At 28.8% G+C, this 18106-nt stretch overlaps 1 protein-coding gene across 3 annotated transcripts in view; it reads left to right on the top strand.

Annotated features, from left to right (window-relative positions):
• Abd-B (Abdominal B) overlaps positions 1–14774 on the top strand; it is a 279754-nt gene extending 264980 nt beyond the window's left edge. For all 3 annotated transcript variants that reach the window (XM_014419638.2, XM_014419631.2, XM_014419644.2), the window contains one exon: positions 12612–14774. In XM_014419638.2, coding sequence (XP_014275124.1) covers positions 12612–12979 — 368 coding nt within the window. In that variant the 3' untranslated portion in view covers positions 12980–14774. The remainder of the gene's footprint in view (positions 1–12611) is intronic.
• The last annotated feature ends 3332 nt before the right edge of the window (positions 14775–18106 follow it).

Genomic DNA, 18106 nt, shown 5'->3' with positions numbered 1-18106 from the left:
GTGCCCTTCCGAACTGAGGATCTTACGGCACGAATTGGGTATTCTTGGAGAATTCTTGTACCGGATAGGTACCTATTAAAATAGTTTAGTATCTGTGGAGAAGTTTAAAGTTTTGTAAAATTATTATTTTTTTTTTTACTCTAACACTTAGAAAAAACACTCAGACAAGTTGGGAGTAATCGTTAGAACAGCATAGTGAATATTGAAGGTAAACATAATAAGACCTCTTTCATTGAATAAATATTTGTTATTTTATAGAGGTTGAGAAGATAACATGCAAAACAATATATATATACACATCAAATAAAAATAATATATGAACAAAACATACATAAAATTTAAATAAACATTGAAATGATGGTGATATGCACGTTTTCTGAAAATGCCTTCAACGCAATAAAAACGACTTTAGACATTATAAGTCACATTAGACGGACCATTTACCATCTTTGTAAATTTATTAATATTTTATTACGATAAGAAAAATTTTTAATGATTGCAAAGAATTTATTTTTAAGCTCTATTCATAATTGAAGACAAGATTTGTTTATGATGTTACATGTTTAAAAAATTTGGTAAATATCAACAATTTTTAAGTGAGATTGTTTTTTAATTCAATCCCTCTAAAATCCCGCTTGTTGTTTCAAAAATTAAGTTTTTTAATTAATAGCAAATAAAAATTATAAATTCGATTTTTCTCAGATTCATTTGTTTGTCACGTAATACTTTTCTTCACTTATATCTTTAATTAGTGTACTATATGGCTTGATTAAAGTTCCTTTTATGAACCCTAAGTCATTTCTATAAAATGCAATAGCTAAAGTTATCTTAACGTTTTTTCATATGTTGTTTCAATTTTTTACAACTACCATGAAAATATTGGAGCCATAGGTCAGTTTGCAAAATAAAATATTTTATTATGTCTATTCCAAAAAGTAATGAAAGTTTCGAATTATCAATTTACTTATTCAGGCAGAAAAAATCAAATGCAGACAGTACCCACGTGATTAATTGTTTTTCTAGACACTTAAGTCGGTGTTATGGAATTTATCGAATACCTAATCGATTTCTGCGCCTTTTTAAGATTTAATAGACCTTACGATTGATGCCTTTCAATTACTTTTTAATTTTCTTTTACGACTGTACTTGCATTCCCGTTTTCAAAATAGCGTTGTTTTCTTAGGAATTTCTTTTCGTATTATTCGGCTTATAACGTAAATAAAACATTAGAATAATCATAAAGTCAGCATTGTCTGTAAGCTGACATAAGAGAAAAATACTGAAATTTTCCCCCTAAATATTTACTTTATTTTTTTTTGTTATAATTTTTTTGTTTATAATTGATAAGTTAACCATTCTTTAAAACAATATTTCTGTTTTATTCTATTTATTACAAAAGAAAAAGAAAGTACTAATGATTTTTCTCACTACAAATATTAACTTCTTTTAAAATTAATATCAGAATTTTATGAATTATATCAGAGTTCGTTTTTTTTTTGTGTTTCGACTCACTTGTGTGGGGGTCTCTCTGGCTGACGTGCAAAGTTTGCACATGATAATTTCACCCTTAAGAGTCATGACTTCCTTTCTTTTACTGATAAGACGCTTAAGCTGCATACCATAGAAGTATTTAACATTTTGCGAGTAAATATATCAATTTTGTTGAAATACATGGATCTGTAAAATTGTATTAATTTATTCTTATTTCATTTCCCATGAGAAAAGTCTATATTCTGAAAAATAAAAATATTTGGAATTAATCATTTGTCAATCACGGGCAACCTTGCTAACTAAAATATCTAAAATATGTTTAAAACTAGAAATTGTTGATTAATCAAAGAGATGAATCAGAAATGATTAATTTTTTTTTAAATACGTAAAATGAATTACTTAAATACATGTATGAAAGAAATGCATTAACAGTAACATTAAAATCATTATAATTGATAATAACTACAATTACAATTTTTTAAATAGATGAAATGTTATTTAATTATTTTCAGTTAATATTTTGAATACTTAAATTTTCACTAAGGATAAATACCATATTATAAATAATTGTTTTAAAGAATTTCAAAGTATCCCACCTTATTCACGTTTATGAACGTTTCTATTTTTAGATGGTCAAATTAGTAATTATTAGTTCTCTCAAAACCCTCCTATATTGAGTATCTTTTAATTTGATTTTCCTTAAATTTTTGAATATTACAACTCATATAATAGCGTTTATGGAATTATAATAGTTCATGGTATATGACAATGATAATTGCTAATAGTTAGAGGTATCTTTTGCACGAAACTATACTCCCCACCCCCATTATCAAACAGTCGAAGAATTAACCATAACCATTTAAGACCAACCAGGGTCAATCTGGTAATAAAGAAAAAAAACCTTCCATTCTGGATAGTAAACTAAATATGTAAACAAACCAATTGTATCACATAATATTTATTTATTCATAAGTTATAAGTACTATATTACTTGTTTATTTTTTGTTGTCATTGTAATTTATTTATTCTTTGTTTTTGGGAGAATTTATAATGAATTGTTTCACTCGAATGTTTTTTTTTTTTTTTGTTCTGTAACACTAGATTATATGTTTCAATATTTTCGTTTTAGTATAGTAAAAGTAAAAAAAAAGTTCCTTATATGCTATAAATTATAGGGGGTTTATATTGAGTATCTTTTTAATTAATTTTCCTTAAATTTATGAATATTTATTAACAATTCATAGTTGTTATAGAAAAAGCCTTTGACTTCTTGTTATAGAAAAAAACGGTAGATGCACTTTGGCTTCTGGAAATGCATTCATAATATCTAGTACTGACACGTTCAGCGAATAGGAACACACCGGAAAACAGACACACAGACACGCACGCACAGACCCACAAATACACACAGACACAGACACTCGTGCACAGCTGTGGTTGTTTTATCAAGATGGCATTTAGTAGCAACTTGGGTGGTCTCATACCATTGCCCTACAATTATCATATTTATCGTACTCGCTATGTTTTATTGTGTCCAATTAAACTATACGGACAGCGGACGGTGTTTCCATTAAATATATTAATATTCTAATTCTGGGTAAAATAATTGACATAAAATTTTTGATTGCGAGAACGTAGAAATTAATAATATTTGTATTAATATTTTCGTTTCAAAATCCTTATGAAAAAAAGTGGAAATAAGTTTTAGTTTTTATTTATATAAAAAAATATTACATATCATAGGCACTTTTATTCGATTGAAATAAGTTGCATATATGACGACAAACATATCAGATTTGTTTGAGTTTTTCGACCCCTAGAAAGTTTGTATACTTAACTGGGTCGACTCTTGTAGAGATTGAAATAGCTACTTATTTGTCTGGTCATGTCGTTGTTGTAGGAATGTCGAATTCATTTCAATTTTATTCATCTTTCAATGTTAATTGTCGAATATTCTCTTATTATTTTGTGTAAGGTGAGTCGTTGAGAGCAAAAGTGGTGTAACTCATTCTGTTTTTATCGAAATTAATTTATATAAAAAAAATTATTGAACTTATTGCTATTTGCAAACGCTTATTTAATAAACTGTTATTTATCTCAAACACCTGGCTTGACTTACACCTCTTTTGTATTTAATGGCTCGATTATGTGCACGTTTAAATTAAATAATTAAGCATAATAATCAAATAACCAAATTTATATTGATTTTTATAACATATTTTTTTACTTTTATTATATTAAAATGACAATTCACTATAAATCCTCCCCCCTCCTAAAAAAAAAAAAAATAAATAAATTACACTATCAACAAATTAAAAAAATAAACAAGTAAAATTGTACTTCTAATTAATATAAGTATTATTTGATATTATTGGTTTGTTTTACTAGCTCGAATGGAAAGTTTTTTATAATATTTTTTATTTTTTTAAATTTATTTATTACCAGATCGATGGATAGTCTTACATGGCTATTGTAACAGTTTGTTTGTTCTTTCACTAATAGTTGATGATGGGGACGCGGGTATAATTTTGTGCAAAAGACACCCCTGACTATTAGCAATGGTATAATCATGAACTGTTATAATTAAAAATAATAATGAAAAATTAATAATGTAGAGAAAATAACAAACGAAACCAAATTATATTTATAGAATTAATAAAAAAAAAAATTGACTAGTACAGAAAAAATAATTAGAGAAAAAGAAAGAGAAGAATGAAAGGAATGATAATAAACATAAAAATAAATAAAAATTTTATAACAGGATTTTGGACCCGCCTGGGCTTCAGTCTTTGTGATGAGGTTGGATTGCCTAAATTCTATGCGACTTCATCTATAACTGTTGGTAAATTGGAGCGGAATTTCGTGAATCGTTTTTTGATTAAATCATCTATCTACTCTACTCCGTAACTCTTGATGAAAATCTTGTTAAAAAAATCTTCTCAGAATCTTGTTTTAAAATGCCTGCAATTTTATTTTTTTCATAAACGATACTGGACACCAGCCTACTTCACTACCTCCTCTTACAACAATTATGGGTATAGTATAGTTTTGTAAACGAGAATAGTCGTATCTGGTTTTAATAATGAAAGGTTGAGGTTTATTTTATGGGCTCGCTTTTGATTCAAGAGAGATACTTCTAATGCCTAGATTTATGATGGAGTAATGATTGATTTAACTTTTACTAACAATGTTGCCTCTAATTAATGTTTTATTGAACGGTGGAATTTATACAATTTATTTTTAAACAACACCGCTACATCTGTTTTTAAACGACTAATCAGTTATTCTCATGAGTTTTAAAAACATAGCCTTGTATTTATAGGATCCACAATTCAAGTCCGATGGTATCTCTCTTCATTTGTGATTTGTGACGCTGCTTGAACTCAGTTCCGTTCCGTAATTCAAAACAAATGTAAAATCTTTGTTTATAACAATATAATATCACTGTATCTATTTTATCAATGTTAAATAACTAAATAATAAATAAACCATAAATAACTATTTATATTGAACACCAACATAAGTTACGATTTAATTAATAGTTACAATAAAAATTAGATATTAGTTAGAATATTATTGAAATATTTGTGTAATGATCGGTTAAACATGGTTACAAATTTAATTAAATATTCATTACTTATGTAGTATATATTTAATTTTTTATCGTTATGAAAAATTCAGATCATCAATTTATACTATACAACACGTAATATTATGATACAATTAATATTAACATTAAAATTAATGGACCACGATTAATTCAAACATATTTTTGAGGTTAAAAAATGGTAAAAAGTGATAGGTTAAGCGTAAGAAGATCGGTTTGCAAAGTGGATCTATGATCCATCACCCGCCGTAAGTGCTAACGGAGGAAAGAAGTTTCCGTCGCAGCCAATAGATGGCAGGGGTGCTGCCTCTCGACGGACTTACGACTTAGCTAGATCTCAGTTAGGCATTAATTATCAATTTATTCGCCATCTATGGAGTGAACTATTGTTTTAATTAATTAATTAAGATAATGCTCACTTTGTAATCGTTAACCTTCAAATTCGTTTTTGTAGTGTTCAGATTTTTCTTGAGTTGTAGCCAAATGATATTTCGGCCTTCACCTCATATCTCAGTTTATTTCGACTATTCAACTAATTTTCGGTTTCCTTGCATAAACTTTATCTAGTTATTGTACTACAGTGGGACCCGATTTAACCGGTTACTTGGTCTAACCGACAGTTAAAATAAATAAAATGAAATAAGTACAGAGAAAACATTGTTTCCGTAAAGCAAAAACAAATAACTGACTAATGACTACAATTAAAAACATAAAGTTCGGTTGTACAATTAAATAAATTATCTAAAAAATGTTTCTTTTTATTATTGTGAGTTAGATTAATAAATTTAAATCCATTTTTTATATATATAAAGCATTTTTGTATTGCATTTTAATTTTTGCTTAATATTATTAAATTAATATTGGAGTTTTTCCCTTAATATACTTCAGAAAGATAGATTCTTTCCTTTAACCAGCCAGCGATGTCTTGGTTCAGACTAGGTCGTATAAGCGATGTTGTAACTGTTCGCTTACCAAACGAAAATGATTACTCACAACATTTATTTTAGTAGAATCGATATTACAATACTTCTTTAATTCATTGTCCTTTAGTTATTCTCGCTGACTTCATGAGTCTTCTTTAGTCCTAGTTCTGGAATTCTAACTGTTGAAAAATAATTGCTCATAGCCAAACCAAAATACAGTACAATCAGATAGGAAGCATTCAAAAATTTTAATTATAAAAAAAATAAAATACCTAAAATGGAACGGACTTTTTTCTATAAAAGCTATAAGCTGTTTACGCTTCTTCCCCAGGCTCACAGAAGGTGTTGAAATCTTAATTTATCCAGAGGCACCTTAAGATCCAACTGAGTGTGAATATTTCAGATCCGACAGACCTTAAGATTGTCAGATGCGTTTCTAATATAGCAATATACATGCAAATCCAGCACTGGTGTTGCGTTATACGTCTCCTACATCAGGCCAACGCAGCGGAACACCTTCCCAGAGGGCTTAGCATTCAAGTTAAATGATTAGGCATCAAGCTGGAATTTTAGAAAATCTCTTTATAGTACACCTCAGCAATAAGTGCCGAAGATTTATATTTATCGAGGATTTATTATCGAGAAAGATTTTTCAGGAAAATAATAAATGTAGGTGTATATAATCGTAAATCGTGGGCTTTTAAACTGAGATAAGTTTCATAAGATATTTAAAATAACTATAATTAAAAAAGATATTTGAATTATTATGTATAATTTGTTTTAATTCAAACTGTAAATAGATGCATATTTCTAAAGATTTAAAAAAGAAACTTGATAGATTTCGGTTACGGTGAATGAAGTACTTTTTGTTGTAAAGTCTGTTAGCATACTTCATCCAATTCTTCTAAACCGCAATTCCAATGAAAAGAGGTTTTTTCAATGAAAAATTCTCATGATGATTTAATATAAGAGATTTTTCTGATCTAACGCGTTCTTGAGGCGTAAATCACAACAAAATATAATCATTTTAAGTTTTTTTTGTATATAATTCATCGAAATAAAAATTGTTTAAAATTTAAATTTTCAATGAAAATACTGCGTTTAAAGTATTTCATTTCATTGAAAATTCCAAAGTTAAGCTTGCTGGAGAAAAATTGAAAAAGAGTTTACTTGACTACCCAAAGAAACTTCGTAGATCAATTGAGTCTTGAATAACCTTTTTATTTCCAGAAGTCTATGGTTAGAACTAGGTTTAGAACTATCACCAACGAGTTTGAGGTGGTGCGCCCTTTGACTCCGTTTTGGGTCTTGTTATTTGCTGCTATTTCATTTTGGACCTTTCTTTATTTAGTATAAAAAGGAGCTGTAAACAGTGGTCTATTTATTAATTATAAGATAAATAGATACCTATCTATTTATCTTTTTATTTCGCATAAATAATAATAGAAAAAAATAAACAATACAGATTGAAAATAAATAATTATTTTGTTAAACAGAAGTTAGTACGTAAACGGTCAATGTTACACCAAACCAGGTTACTTTTCGAATTTAAAATCACGGAACAACATTAATTGTGACAGTTTCTATAGTGATGGCACACCCCGCATAAATCGTGTACCTTATCCCCCTATCAGTGAATATTGAGTTTGATTTATAATTTTATTTATTTACAACTAATAGATAACTAGAATTAAAAGCCTTGAACATTCAAATGCTGTCTGATAATTGCAGAATTATTTCATAAATGAATAATATGAAGTGGTTTTCTATCATTTACAGTATAGGAATTTCCCATTCCATATTATATAAATACATATACATTTTACATGTAAATAAGATTCCTACTATACGGATACGTTGTGCTGAGAGTAACGGACATTAATGTTATGCAAACCAGGCATTCATAAACTGCTCGAAGACCATCGTCGGTGAATCAAGTCCTGACATAAGTCCCATTGACTAGCAAATACAACACAGTTCCCACAGTCCAGAGACTTAACAGAGTGACTTTTCACCCTGTCAGGCTTTTCAGTATTACCAAGAGAATTGTGCTGTGTTCAAAATAAAGTTTATTTAGAGTTACTTCATATATTTCTTTATTCACTCAGAAGTTTAAGTTCCTTTTAGAACCGCTGGAAAAGCCGAATCTCTAGTACAAATATTCGTAATAAGTAAATTATTGACTATTGACACATACACTCAAATATAAAAAAAGTTTTACAATGTTTGACTTAACAAAATCCTCAAGCATTTCGGTGCACACATTGTTCCCCGGATTATGGTATACATACATTATGATATATACATAGTTTTACTATACAGATCGTATAACTCCTTACAAGTATATGATTAAAAATTATGTCCTCGTACGAATGTCTATTGTCCATTGCCTCAGTATTTCTCCGGATCCGTGATAGACTACATGGCTTTTCGAAATGCTTTTTCTGACGAAGAAAATTTTGCTTTGGAATTATTACATTTAATTAATCGACGTATTTTTTTTTTTTTCATAATGATTAATTAACCAAGGAACGTAATGAAAAATAGGGATTTGAACAAAAAAATAAACAACTCAATACAACAATTTAGGCAGAGGAACATATTAATACATACCTATTACTTAATTAATTAAGTTGAAAATTAATATATTAAATTAAAAAATAGTTGAAAAATATATATTTTTGCTTTCTGACCGCAGCTCTTACTTTATGGAATATTGACATAATTCATTGGTATATAATTCGTAGGCATGCAAAATGCAATATATCGTTCAAAACGTTTGTAAAATAGAAGTTAAGGATGATTGTTTATTCAATAGGACTAACTAAATAATTCCTACATAATGTGAACTTGGTCCATAAAAATAAACTAATTGACTAATAATAATAAAAATAAAATAAAATGATAAATATAAAATAAAATAGATAAAAATAATGATAAAATAAATTGAAATGAGCATACTAGAGTTAAATAATAGCAAAATAAGTAAATAACTAAGGTAATATAAATTAAAATAAATAAATCAAATCAAAAACTAATCATATTGAATACAATCACACTTATACACAATATCAATAAAATTAAATAATAAATAAAATATTAATATAAAATTATAATTTTTTTTTGTTTACTTAACAGTTTTATACCAGTAACAATTTTTTTTCCAAAATATTAAAATACATTATTGAAATTAAAAAAAAAAATAGTTATTGAAGTTGAGGATAACTGTTTATTCAATAGAACTAACTGAATAATTCTTACATAAGGAAAACCTGGTACAAACGAGATATTTAGTAAGTTTGTACCCGTCATCTGATATCATACGACGGAATTATCTTCCCCATCGCTCTAGAAGACGCCTCTAATGAAGAGGAACGCGGTAAAAACCAAGAACTATTCCAAGAGTGTGCACTGCCGAGACGCCAGCTCGCCCAACCCTGATAAGTCGGTGATTCCCATTCAAGCCCTCAAGTTCTGGCCGCTGATCACCTCATCTCCTCTCTTCTATCTCGCTGGACCATCTTGTTCACATCAAGCTCTCCGATGTATGTATTTGACCGCTTGAATACCAATTGTCTTATCCCTCCGTCCTGTCATCTTTTATGTACTCCGTCCAGTTTTTCGAGGACCTGTTGCGTGTCACAGTTTGTTTACCGAAAATTTCACAAACGTGGACTTAACATAATAGTACAATTCTGATTCCCAGAGCTTTCATATTTATGAAATATGAATTTTGTAAGAGACAAGTCGAAGTAGAAGTTTCGTAGATAAACCGCTTCGTCGCATCCTTGACCCCGATTCTGTGACCGCGCTCGTCTTGAAAAAACAAGAAGCCAAAATGTTTCATACAAAAATATATTAATTTTTCTAACTATTATACAATGAAGAAAAAGTAAGATAATTGATGAGAAAATATTTTTAAGTTATCTCATTTCATTTACCCATTAAAAATCAAATAAAAAATCCGTATAGAAAAAAAACTAATTTTTAACTTAAAAAATCCAAGAAAAAAGAGACAAAAAAATAAGTAGTTGTGATAAAGCTTCCCGTCGTCATAAAAAAAAAAAATTGTTTTCATTTAGTTTACTTTAGCCATAATTCCGGATAAAATACAACAAATATTACTGCATAGAATACGTATTTAATAGTGGAATATTTGAATAACAAAATGCAAATTTTCTAAAATTCTTTTTTTTTTTTTAACAAACATTTTATTGGAATAATAAAATCTGACGTATTCAAGAGCAATAAATATAAAGAATGTACGTATTCAATCACACTAAAAGATATAATAAAAGAAACTAAATGAATAATAATATCAAAAATAAAATAAATACATTATTAAATGGATAATAATTTATGAGGCTGGGTAGACAATGGAACGCTCAATAACGGGTTGACTCACGGGTGCAGTACCAGAATAAATAATTGTCTGCCACTGCCGGATTCGAACTCGGTCCTTGGGGTTAGTAGTACCTCATAACTCCAAACAAATTTATAACACTTAAAAAGAAGGGATTTTAGAGATATCTCGAAAGAATTCTGTCATAAAGAAATATTAATATCCTCGGAAAATTTGTTGTTGTTTCTGTTGAAATGTCTCTAAAATGATTTGTTGATTTTTTTAATAATATAAATATTGTACCTGTTGGTATTTTTTAAGTTTCACGAGGTATCACAGCTCAAGTGATAGTATTTATTTTTTTAGTATCAGTTTGGTAGGTGCTTAGCAGTTTATCATAATATTTATTATCAATTTGTTTAAAATAAATATACTTATGACTTTACATCAAACTATTTTTTTATGATTTGTTGACAAATATCGGCTTCTCGAAAAAGCAGAGATTTTAAACTGAAACAAACATTCTCAGATACCCTCTTATAAATGCAACGTTGTAGATAACACTATCCAAGGTTGTGGGATCATCGCTCTATATGAAACATTCGAAATTTTATTCTCTGAAACTATTTCCAAGCGAAACTGAAAGTATTTTTATAATTTAAAATGATGTGGATATCAGTCATAACGTTGTTATATATATGTTTTTATTTATTTCAGTTTCTCAGTACTCTATGATCTAGGGGGTGGGAGCTAGAAAAGAAAGAACCATACAATGGCTAGGACGATCAGGCGATATTACATAATTATACTATCATTAGGCTCGTTTAGATGAGCGCTCCAGTGCTGATGAGGTCAGAGTACGCGAGCGGAAAGCGAAATTGTTTCTCCAGCTCATCTGGAGAAAATAGTGCAAGTCGTATGCAGGAGGCGACACATCCTACAAGACTTCCTGTCTCTAGCAGACAAGGAAATCGGGCTGAAATTAAATGATGTTAAGATCACCAAAACTGTGACAGACTTGGAACTGAAGAGAGATTTTATTTCCCCCGTGACCTCTAGATACAGCGTCTTATCGGACAACCTTGTCTTTCTAGTTCAGTCGATACCACTCTACTGTTGCTTTGTGTTCGGATCCAGTCAAAAAAATATTTCTACATAGTTTTTCATTTTGTTCTATTTAATTCAGGATTTCGGTACTCAGTACACTTGCCAATTTTTTTGTCCATTTCACATTAATCAATTAAGAATTTATTTATCAAATATTTCAAAAAGAGGAATGTATTGGAGTTATAGAGCAGGAATCTGGTATTTAACTGATTAATCTAAATTATTTTTTAGTTTATTATTATAATATTATTAATCTAAATATGTTTAATTCACAAAAGATCAACTCTTTTTAACTCTAATTGTATATATGTTATGAGATAAAAAATTATCAATATAGTATATAAAATTTAAAAAAATAAAAGTTGGTGGTATCTGAATACTTTTTAATTCTGGATGAAATGATTGAAAACATTTCTTAATATAATAATTTTATATTTTTAATGTTTTTTTTATATTTTCAATGTTAGAATTCTAAATGGCGATATATACCGGTGTTCTTACTCGGTTAAACTTAATTTATCTTTAACATTCAATGTATGACATATATTTTATATAACTGTAATTTATATATATTTATATAACTGTAAAATCATAACAAAATATTTTAATGAAAATAAAATCATATAGAATGTGGCTGCATGTTGGTTGATATTTTGTACATTGAACATTTACGTTACTTAAAGAATAAGAACCAGGAAAGTTAAAGGAAGATAACAATATAAAGTACCTACTAAAATTTGGCCTATCATTTATTATTCTAGATTTCTTGTCTTGTGCTTATACTTTACTTTTATAAACAAATTAAACAATATTAATAAAATAACTATGATTCCTTCATCTATGTATAGTCTCTATCTATCGATTCTAACTAATTAATAATGTTTGTACATATAATTATATATTTTATTTTTAAATAATTAAAATTGTTTGTACCTATTGAAAATATTACAATAAAACACCTTTTATGACCAATAATTTTCCCCACTTAATTAATTTTTTAATTGTCAAATGAATATTTTAAGTTTCTGTTCCAGTTTTAGTGTTGATGTTTAGTTGGATATTCTTACGTTATTTTATTCTAAAAAAAAATTGCCCATTAAATATTATATTGTACTAACGTAGATTTTTTTTCCTTTTACAGCGTCATTGAGTGGCGTCGGAATGACCGGTATGGGAGTGAGCAGCAACCCCCTGGAGTGGACGGGTCAGGGCACGGTACGGAAGAAGCGCAAGCCCTATTCCAAGTTTCAGACTCTGGAGCTGGAAAAGGAGTTCCTCTTCAACGCCTATGTTTCGAAACAGAAGAGGTGGGAGCTGGCGCGGAATCTCAACCTGACCGAGAGGCAGGTTAAGATATGGTTCCAGAATCGGAGGATGAAGAATAAGAAGAACTCTCAGCGGCAGGCGGCTCAGGCGGCCAACAACAACAACAACAACGCCAACCACCACTCGCACCACCAGCTGGTGAACCACCACCCGGCCAACGGGCCCATCAAGCATCATCAGTGACCCTCGCCTTTCTCTGGGGTCGTCTTCGGTCATCACCATCATCACCACGGCGTCACCACGTAAACTGATCAGCCATAGCAAAGATGTCCATCAACAACTCAATCCACAGCCATAGCAACATCAAATAATTTCTCTGTAATATACTCTGAAAGAAGTTTATTTTGATTAGACTGTAAATATATATATAATTATTTGATTAAAAAAAACAAAAAAAACAATAGCAAATAATTAAACTTAGATGATGTATTGCTATAATCAAGGATTGATCTTTCAAAATTATTTGATTGTATAGAATTTGTAAATTCATAGGCGTGATTGGAATGTTTCCATATCGAAATTCTTTTCTCAAATACGAAAACAAATCGCGGAAATGAATATGGCTGTGGACTGGATAAGAAATACTGTTTATTTACGTTTCTAGTCAGATCTTGTTGTACTGCACCACCTTTCCTCACTTCAATTATTTTTTTTTTACCGCCTTTGTTACATTGTTTTTATTTGTTTTATGTTTTGTTGACATTGTTTTCTTTATTATTCTTATCAATTACTTGTTATAACAATGTTCACGGCGGTAACACTAGGCTCTAATCCGCCCGAAAGAAATGGTGTTACCGGATCGCCAAATCTCAACGCCGACCCCAGAGATCGCTGTGAGACTATTGATGCAAAACTGGCCCGAAGTATGTGAGAGTATTTGAACTCTATGTTATCTGTATTATAATAGAAGAATGTGTAGTGTCTTATCTGTTTGCATATGCCAATTGGATTTGAACGTTAATGTGTATAATGTGGTAATAAAATAGACGTTGTCCAATGGAGATGCTTATATAAAATAAATATATATTATTGTATGTATAAGGAGTTAGCGTGTTTCTTGACTGTTATTATGTAAAACTGCTTATCTTTTAATCTGAAAAATAAAAGATTTATGGATAAAAATTTTAGACGTCTAGAATTTAGATTAGTTGCATTGTTATGTTCCTTAAGTTTAATGAGAAAATTTTTAATTTTTTATTTATTTCTTGTTACGTTTACGAAAAGGTATTGTTCTTTAAATGATCTGGGTTCAGATGGATTTTTTTTTTTGGAGTTATTAAAATGACGATATCTCCAAACCAGGTTCTGAAACTTTTTTGATAACTAAAGTTAATACTTGAATATGTTTTTGTAGAGTTTACTGAATTACCGGATTAATTCCTAAAAAATGACAATTTTAATAAATATTTATAATGAATTTGTACAAATATATGTGTCTATATAATTGCATAACTGCTTGTAATATAGCTTTATATGTCCATTTTCTGAAACTTTAATGTTTCTATTAATAGTTAATATCAAGTACTTCATTAACAGCTTCTGTAATAATTTTACAAAAAATTATATATGGTAATATAATGAATAATAATAGGGAAACAAAAACCATTTATTATGTCATACGAACTCTATTTATTTGTATTTTTTATTGTATAATTTTGTTATGTTTAAACGTTGCTCAATATGGAAGATGATGTGTATCAAAATGATTTGATTAACGATCGATTAAAGGTGTAATTGAAATTGAATTGTTGTTTTAAAATGATTTAATAGTGCAATATGTGGACGATTTAGGCTTAGGCGTTTTTGTTTTATTTCTTTTTTTTACTTTGTTTTTAAAAAGTTCAAAATTATATCAGTAATTGTCACGTTTATGTCGAAAAGACAACAATGAAATTTGTTAGATAAAGTTTTTGACAGTGTTATTGTTAAAATTTTAGTTAGGTTCAGTTGCAGTTGATTAAAAATACTTTAATTTTAATTTTTTTTTCTTTTCTTTATTTTTCTGAATAAGATATAATATTATAAAATAGGGTTACCATGAACTGAATAGATAATATATATGAATATATTTTATGCCCTATTAGATGTACTGTGTTCAAAGTGTGTGTATATTTCATTCTAGAACAGAATATTATGTCCTTAAAACGCAGCCATTTCTCAACCTCTGGATTGAGTGAGGGCAGTGTAGGAATTATTACGAGATCATGCTAAAAATTAAAAAAAAAATATTTATTATATATTTAAATATAGAACTCTGTAATATAAAAATTAAGTAAATACAAGCATGGTCCCATTTTAATTCCGAAAAAAAAATAATAAAAAATAAGTACCTTTTTAGACTTCAGATCTTCTAACATTTAGTTGATTTCATACAAAACGAATTTTCAATGTGAGTTACATCACGACGAAATTTTTATCTACGCGTCTACGCTATTGTTTAATTGTTATAAAAAGTGTGTTGGATATGTTGTAATAAATGTATCTTTATCACAAATAAAATAAAAATATTACTTTTAGGGCAGTAGTGAAAAGGTTGTATTGTATCATTTTTTGGCCATGTCATTTGGTTATTGTAAATAATAAAGGATCAACTTACTCTAATAGAGTTAAAAATATTGAATAAATGATAATTAAATACAATTGCCATAATTTAATAAATATTTTATTTTTCCTCCTCATTAAAAAAAAAAAAAATTAAATTCTCTACATCAAAATTCAAAATATAAATGTAACTTATAAAATTCTAATTTAATTTTCAATAATTTTGAAATATACGAGTGTTTACATTTTTTATTCCCTTTTTGTCATACTGCTGTCTGTGAATGATGAATCCTTCTGACAAACAAACACCAAGGTCAGGTAAGGTGAGTAAAAATAATTTCCTGAAAGAAAAATAATATAAAAATGAAGTCCATCCGAAATCTCTTTTTTTGTTCTCTATAAAATTCAAGAGAATATGCATTTGTCAATATAGTATTTATTTTTAATATTTTCATTTCGATTAAGATACAGATAGAGACTCATTTCTTGCCACATTAAAACATAGTGATGAGATGAAATATAAAAATGAATCATAACTGCCTATCAATAAAGGGGGTATAGTTTTACTATATGCAACCATTATAATAAATAAAACAAATAAATCTGTACCAATACAGATGAGTCAGGGGTGCAGCACTTTGGAAGTACTGTTAGTAGCCCAACGGTTGTGCAAGGAAGTGATTTGGTTAGAATCACAAGATTTTTTCCTATTTAAGTGTAATGACTTTATGAGACTGGGTGAAACTGGAGGGCTCCTGCACCCACAGGGTTGACTATATTAACAGAACAAATCATATTTTAAATTAAATTATTGTAAATTAAAAAAAAAATAAATCTTTGATATAGACAAATGGTTCCCAAAAAATATTCAAGGAACCCCTCATTCAATGCAATAATAATAAAAATCACATTAATCCTAAGAAAAAAAAAAATTGTCTCATGGACTCACACTTAAATGTGAATATCGTTTACACAAAGGGCTCCTTTTGTGTAAACTTTTTTTTTAACTATTTAACAAAAATTATAACTTGGGAAATTTTTTTTCCCCTATATTTTAAAGTATGTTCATTTTGTTAACAAAAATCATTTAAAATTAAAAACTAAAAAAGACAAACACTTTAGATTTGACAGAAAGCGTAATTTTTATTTTTTAAAATTGCATAAATATTATTTATTATATTATATTATTCTAACCACTCCTTTCAATATGGTGGCTGAAAACCTTAATTATTTGAAAAATGGATGAGTATATTAAGACTTACAAATTTAAAAAAGTTTTAAAAATTAACAAACCATTGCTAGATAGCTCTTATTAAAAAAACTCAGAATTGGTTTGTCAAATGAAAATGTTGGCAGTATCTTTTTAATGCAGTGGTTTCCAATCTATGAAAGTCTACCGACCACTAAACCGGAAATTGGACTATGTGAAGTCCACCCCCAAATTGTGGCAAAGAGGGGTCCCTTATGAAAATGTTTTAAAATTAGGTTCCTTCAAAGTGCACTTTAATTGTGCATTTCGTTGTTAAAAGCTTTAAGGGAGCAGATGATCAGGAAATTAATTCTTACAATAAGTGTTGCCGGACTCACCTATGGCCTATCCCAAGGCTCTCTCAACCCACCTGTGGTTCGGGGATTGGTTTGGTTGGCTTAACTAGTTTAAAGCGGAATTTAAGTAAAATCTTTTTACTAGTAACTACTTCATAAATATTTTATGATAATTTTCCTTCATACGGATACGGCTTGTGAATCTCGCTTAGAGAAACATGATGCAAATCTTCAGAACAATTTATCCATTTTAATCTTAAAAACTTCTTTGTAATCGTTGAGATATGTCATGATTAATTTTAGAGGTGTATAGAACTGAGCGTTTTTATAATTTTGTTTACAGAATTTACTCCGATATGAAAAAAATGATTTGAAGTGCGAAACGTCTCCTTAAAATACATAAACAATTTTTTTTTTCACTCTCTCTTTCAACATTTTTGTTACAGATCTGTTTATTTCGCTCTCTCTTCTGGTTTACCGAACGGTTGTATTATTAAGAGTTCTTCATTAGTCTGTTTTTTATTGATTGGATGGTATGACTTTAAGATGGTGTGGTATGTACACGGTATTGGATTGGATGATTCTTATGTAATGAGCAAATTAACTCATTCCTTATTCCCTGCCAACTTAGAATAAGTTACTAAAGAAAGTACTGTAAAGTAAAAATTATTTTTACAAATTTCATTACTGTGGGTAAATCAAATAATTAGGGTATATTTGATGAATTATACTTCCCACTTCCAAAGCCTTTAAAATTATTTTATCAATATAATGGATCTGCTGTACCGGTATCATTGTTAATTAACTTCAATTAGAAATTATTGGTGCACAATTGAGAAAAGCATGACAAAGAAAGCACTTAAGCATTAGTAACATGACTATGAAAGTCAAAGTAGATGTGTGTAACTAAATGACTAATTGTTACTTGTTTTGAACCCATTTAATTTTTTGAAAATGGGCTACAAACCTCATAGTCCTTAGTGAAATTATCTCTAAACATTCTTTCGATGTATTATTATTATTATACAATGTTAAGTAAACTATGAGTTTTTTTATTGTTCTTTGTTACAGAAAGGAGATAACGAATACGTTTCTTTCCGAAGGATTTACGTCTTACAAATCCTTTACAACCGCGCGTTATTATGGTCATGTTCAAAGTTCCTTTGTTGCATTGTTTATATCTCCTCCCATCATAAAAGCCCTGATGAAGACTTTCATTGTGGG

The sequence above is a fragment of the Halyomorpha halys genome, unplaced genomic scaffold (genome assembly GCF_000696795.3).
Source record: "Halyomorpha halys isolate HHAL.00 unplaced genomic scaffold, Hhal_1.1 Scaffold15.1, whole genome shotgun sequence".
NCBI classification, from domain to species: Eukaryota; Metazoa; Arthropoda; class Insecta; order Hemiptera; family Pentatomidae; genus Halyomorpha; species Halyomorpha halys.
Note: the sequence above shows the minus strand (reverse complement) of the source record. Positions and strands in the feature narration are given on the sequence as shown.